At 37.7% G+C, this 6,266-nt stretch overlaps 1 protein-coding gene across 1 annotated transcript; it reads left to right on the top strand.

The window, feature by feature from the left end:
- Positions 1 to 203: 203 nt before the first annotated feature.
- LOC129946962 (piggyBac transposable element-derived protein 4-like) lies at positions 204 to 1,501 on the top strand. Its single transcript, XM_056057347.1, has 2 exons — positions 204 to 255; positions 410 to 1,501. Exon 2 carries the CDS (start codon positions 410 to 412, stop codon positions 1,421 to 1,423), a length of 1,014 nt encoding a protein of 337 aa, XP_055913322.1. The 5' UTR covers positions 204 to 255; the 3' UTR covers positions 1,424 to 1,501.
- Positions 1,502 to 6,266: the final 4,765 nt, after the last annotated feature.

Raw genomic sequence — 6,266 nt, forward strand, 5'->3', positions numbered from 1 at the left:
TCCCAGCCTCTTTTTTTATGAATAGTATTGCTTAAACCCTCTGCGACTGACGTGGTAGTCTGACAGACACCACAAAATTTAAAATCTAGTATTCCGTCGTTATTTTTTAAAATTTGACCTGCGCGTTCTCAGTACCTTTCAATCATACGTTCAAGCAGGCGTTAGTGTATAGTGTAGTGAGCTGTCGTGGCGTGCGCTGCGAATCAAGTGTTGTGTGAAGGAGAGTGTATACGAGACCACCACGTCAGCATTAAGGTATGTGTCTGTGAGACCACCACCTCAGTGTTGTTGTTTTAAGTTCATAGTGTCTGTGAGACAACCACCTCGGTGTTGTTCTTTGTCTTCATAGTGTCTCCTAGACAACACGTCAGTAAATTGTTTGGTTGAGTATAATTTTTTGTTTTTTTAGATGGCTCACTCAAATAACAACGGAGAGTCGCAAAAATTGAAACGAACATCGAATGGAAACTTTGCAAGTCACGACCTGCTAATGGAACAGTGGTTGGACGATGAAAGCGAACACGATTTTAGCGATTTCGACGATGAAGATGATGACCCAACTTTTCAACCAGAAACCGAATTCCTGGAAGCCGATGAAGTTTCAGATGAACTGGAGGAACCAGAACATGAAGAAGCGTCACCTGAAGCACCCGTCAAACTTAATGTGCATCAAGAAAAGTCTTACAAAGGTAAGAAGGGATTTACGTGGAATCGAGAAGAGTGCCCAAGAACATCTCGAACTGCAAATCACAATATAATTAGATTACCTGGCCGCTTGCATACTCCTAGTTTTGAAGGCTATTTTGAACTTTGGTCCAAGCTTTTTTACCCCTCAATGTTGGAAAATTTGATCACATTTACGAACCAAAAGCTAAATAGCTTCCGGACGCGGTTCAAACAAACAACTAAAGTAGAACTGAAGGACACAAATGTCACCGAAATGAAAGCATTTATTGGTCTATTGTACTATTCGTCAATATTCAAGTGTAATGACGCTGATCTTCGTTTGATATTTGCCACCGATGGAACTGGCCATGAAGTTTTCCGATGTGTTATGTCCAAATGGCGATTTTCTTGTTTGATCAACTGCCTCCGATTTGATGATTCCACCACTAGAATGGAACGACTCAAAGATGATAGACTTGCCCCAATATCAGGTATGTTCAATAGGTTTATTTCGAACAGCCAGTCCCAATACACTCCTGGAGCGTACCTTTGTATTGATGAAATGCTGTTGCCATTTACGGGTCGTTGCAAGTTCATTATTTACATGCCCCAAAAACCAGCAAAGTTTGGCATAAAAATAATGTTGTTGGTCGATGCCCGCACTTACTATGTCTACAATGCCTACGTTTACCTTGGCAAAAATTCGGATGGAATAGGCCTGACTGAAAAAGAAAGACAAATGTCAATACCAACTTAATCAGTTCTAAGACTTGTGAAACCTGTCGAAAACTTAAACCGCAATGTTACAGCTGACAATTGGTTCAGTTCAATTCCACTTATGGAAAAATTGCTGGAAAGGGGACTGACGTACTTAGGCACGTTGAAAAAGAACAAAGCTGAGATACCACCATGCTTCTTGCCAAATAAAAATAGAGAATTGGAGAGTTCTCTATATGGATTCACAAAGGACTATACCTTGTTATCGTATGTACCGAAAAAAAATAAAGCTGTCCTCCTGGTCTCTTCTTCCCACCATAATGAAGGTATTGATACTGATGTAGGAAAACCAACAATGATTGCAGATTATAATAACACTAAAGGAGGAGTTGACGAAGTCGAAAAGAAGTGTTCAATATATTCTTGCAGCAGTAAAACTCGTCGTTGGCCTATGGCCATTTTCCAAAGGATTTTAGATATGGCAGGTATAAATAGCTTTGTACTGTATGAAATGTGTGCTGACAGTGATAATAAAATGAGAAGAGCAACTTTTATTTTGAACATGGCAAGAGCACTAGTGCTAGATCACATGAAAAGCCGTGTGTACAACGAAAGATTGCCAAGAGAACTGCGGATGACGGTCAGTAGAGTTTTGGGAAATGATCTTCCCCCTCCACCCCCAAGATCACAACCGATATCACATACTGGAAGAAAACTATGCTCGATTTTTCCAACTAAAATTAAAAGGAAGACTGGATATTGATTTTTATTTTTAATTTTATTTTTTTTGAACCGATGAAGTGATCTTTTTTTTTTTCTTATTACTATAACTGTTAACCTTAGTAAATTAATACTTTAAATGAAGAAAATATTTATGTTAATTTTTTTTTTTGATTTTTTTTATATGTGTTAGTTTTTGAAAAACTATTTATGTTGGGTTAATACAAAATTTTTAACTTTATGTGCGTTCTTAATTTAACATCATAAGTACAATTAAAAATAGGAATGGACACTCTAAGCTTCAAAATAGAATAGTTAAAAATATCAATATGAGACAAGTTTTTGAAATACAAGCTGTTCAAATGGTGTCTGGTATACTACCACGTCAGTGGAATTGCAACAAAAAAGTCACGTCAGTGGCAGAGGTTAAATATTATTATTATTATTATACTTTATTGAACAATAATATAATTACAAAATTCAATAAATATTTATCAGAGCATTAGTTATCAGGGCTCGAAATGCTAAAATATTTTCCGGCATCCTCTTTCATAGCCTTGAAGTTTGGTAGAGGAAAACAGATTACTTAACGAGTTTCAAGCAGGCTTTCGTGCAGGTTATTCAACGATTGATAACCTCTAAGCTGTTCAAAACATAGTTGATTCTTATCTTGAAAACAGAAAAAAATTGAATATAAATTAAGTATGCTAGGAATTTCATCGAAAGTTCTAAATGTTTTGGGATGGAGAGAAAATGTCAGGATGGTTCCAAACTTTAAGTGGGGTCCGACAAGGATGCTTATTGTCTCCTTTGCTATTTGCATTACACATAAATGATATAGTGGATGCCTTGCCAAACGGGATTTGGGTTGCAGGACTAACAATAAAATGTTTGTTATATGCCGACGACTTATTATTATTAGCTGACACACCGGAAAGCCTACAGCTTATGATAATATATATTGTGAAAGATGGAATTTGGTGATAAATACGGTAAGTAATGATTTTCAAACCAAGTAGAGGTAGGCATTGTAGGAATGAGAAATGGGTCTTAAATGGGGAATACAACTACCTTGGCATGATAGTCATACCTAACCTAAGCCCAAATAAGTACTTCCATTTAAAATTTAAACAATCAATGGCTGCTATAAATTCAACTTAAAAATTTTTATTTAAAAACAGAAGAGTTGCACATAGCGTAAAGTTCAAAGTTTTCGAAGGTGCTTTAAGGTCAATAATGAGTTATGGCTCTCAAGTATGGAGATATCAACAGTATGATCTGGTGGAAAAATTGCGGATTTAAAAAAAAAAAAAACTTTTTACTTACCACAGACAACTCCCAATTATATTATTCTTTTTGAAACCGGACTACAACTTGTATATCTCTTTACTTTAAGAATGCACTTCAAGTATGTTATGAAAGTTCTTTCATTTAATGATTTGGAAAATGGTTTTAAAAATGGAAGGATATATTCTTGTTGTGGAATCTGGAATCTTTAGATATTTTTAATGGATCTCTTAAGTAAAAATTAAAAAACATTCTAGAATTAAAAGATGCTCGAATAGCATCAGAACTACTAGAAGAAGCCAAGTCGTCATCGCCTCGATCGTTTCTTTATACCCAAAACTTAAGTATAATTTAAACCAATTTCATTATTTCACCGATCATTTGAGCTTGTTTGAACTATCAAATATTTTCCGTGTTAGAGGAGAGCTATTCAATTTGAATTATAGACCTTAATTTAACGACCGGAGAACGTTTTGCTCCTTGTGTAACCTGAGAAAAAACGTCCTATCACTTTTTACACATTTCTTCTTGGCTTCGTTATTCTGGCCAGTCAACACCGGACGGAAGGTTTGTTGAGATCTTTGCTGAGTTAAATCAATTAACTCAGCTTGTCGATGAGCCAAGTCGAATCCCTGCCGTTGCAGGTCAATCCGCCAACACCCTATACTTATTTCTTACCTCTGACCCTAATAAATACACAATCAGTGTATTACTGCCTCTAGGCACATCAGACCATTGAATCGTATCTGCAAAATTCTCATGTCTAAGAACCCAGTTAAAGAAAAAACTCCTATGAGATTGGAACCGTTTGGCAATATGAGAAAGCCAACTGGAACGGCCGCAATGAATTCTTCAGGAACTTTAACTTTTCACTATGCTTCCTCGATAGTGACGTTGACGCCAGCGCTGATATGATAACAAGTTTAATTCTCCTGAGAATGAAAACTTTTATCCCGAATAGGGTTTAAAGCATCAGACCTAAGGAAAACGCATGGTTCGATGCGAGCTGTAAAGAGGTTATTAGGGTCAAGTAGGTATGTTTCCGTTGTTTTAAAGCCAATTCAACTGAGGAAAACCGGAATAAGTTCAAACAAGCCAGGAAGGCCTGCAACGCCCATATTCGACGGACCAAATTTTTACATGAACAAAAATTACGGCAAAAAATACTGCAATGTCAAAAAGGCAGTTAAAATGTTTGGTCATTTGTAAAAAACATGAGGAATTCATCCTCATCATCGGTCCCTACGCTCGTTGGGAATGACACTCCATTTATTAGCTCTTTAGAGAAAGCTGATCTCTTTGCTAGGCAGTTCGCCATCAATTCTACGCTGCCAGTGAGTGTTATGACTCCGCCTGTACTTGAGCGAGTTAGTAATTCTATGGGACCAATCTTTTTTCGCACTCGTACTCAGGCAGAGTCCTTAGAGATCTAAACACACATAAATCCGCTGTTCCGGATGGTATCCCCGCTATTGTTCTGAAGAGGTGTTCTTCAACGCTGGCAAAAACCACTGTGTAAGCTTTTTCATCTGTCCTACTCCTCAGGTCTCGTTCCGAGAGGATGGAAAACTGCATTTGTCCAACCCATACCCAAAAAAGGCGAATCTTCCTCACCCTCTAATTACCGACCGATTGCACTTACGTCCCTTCTTTCCAAGGTCATGGAAAAGCTGATTAATTATTAGCTCAAGAAATATCTTAAAAATTGAAAGCTTCTTAATGTCCGGCAGTACGGCTTTCGAAGCAATAGGTCGAATGGTGATCTTATGGTTTATCTCACCGAACAGTGGAGCAAATCTTTACATCGCTTTGGAGAAAGTAAGATTATTGCACTTGATATTTCAAAAGCATATGATAGGGTTTGGCATCAGACTCTCTTATCGAAAATGCGTGCTTTCGGTTTTCATGAATCCCTCCTTCATTGGATCAGTAATTACCTTTCGAATCGTTCAATACAAGTGGTATTGAATGGATTCAAGTCTGAAAACCATAAAATAAATGCTGGTGTGCCTCAGGGCTCTGTTTTATCTCCAACACTCTTTCTCATTTTTATTATTCATCTCTTGTCTGCAACTTCTAATCCAATACATTGTTTCGCTTACGATAGTACTCTTGGTTTTTCATATTCGTTTTCAGACTCACATCCCTCTTCTTCGGATGTGGAACTGCAACTACAAGCTCATTAAAGTCCGACCTTAACAGCATTGTTCAACAGGGATTAAAAAACCGCGTGGAATTTAATGCTTCAAAAACGCAATGCTGTCTTGTATCGTTAAAGCGAGGTATAGCCCCATTGCCATTATCCATGGATGACACTTGCATCAATGAGACTCATCACCTCGATATTCTCGGTATGTGTATCAACAACCACCTCTTGTGGAATGATCACATACGCGATGTCGCCAAAATGCCACAATGTGTTTGGGTTTCCTTAGGCGATGCAAGAAATATTTCACCCCTTCTGATCTGGCTGTTATCTACAAGACTTACATACGTCCAAAGCTTGAGTACAACTCCCATCTCTGGGCTGGTGCTCCTGCAACTTACTTAAGCATTTTGGATAGTATTGAACGTAGAGCATTTAAATGGATAGATGATAATATCATCATAAGTTCATTTACTTCGCTTGCACATCGTCGTAAGGTCTCTTGTCTGACCCTTTTTTACCAATATTTTAACGGCTTATGCTCTAGTGAAATAGTCAGTTGCATTCCTTCCCTTAAACAGTTCAACCGTAATACTCGCGCTTTTAGGAATGCTCATCAGTATCGAGTCCAATTTCGGCCGTACTGTCAAATACAGAGATTCGTTCTTTAGCCGTACTACGCGAATGTGGAATGCCTTACCACACTCTGTCCTTCCTAGTCATTGCAATA

Source organism: Eupeodes corollae, chromosome 2 (genome assembly GCF_945859685.1).
Source record: "Eupeodes corollae chromosome 2, idEupCoro1.1, whole genome shotgun sequence".
Classification (NCBI taxonomy): domain Eukaryota; kingdom Metazoa; phylum Arthropoda; class Insecta; order Diptera; family Syrphidae; genus Eupeodes; species Eupeodes corollae.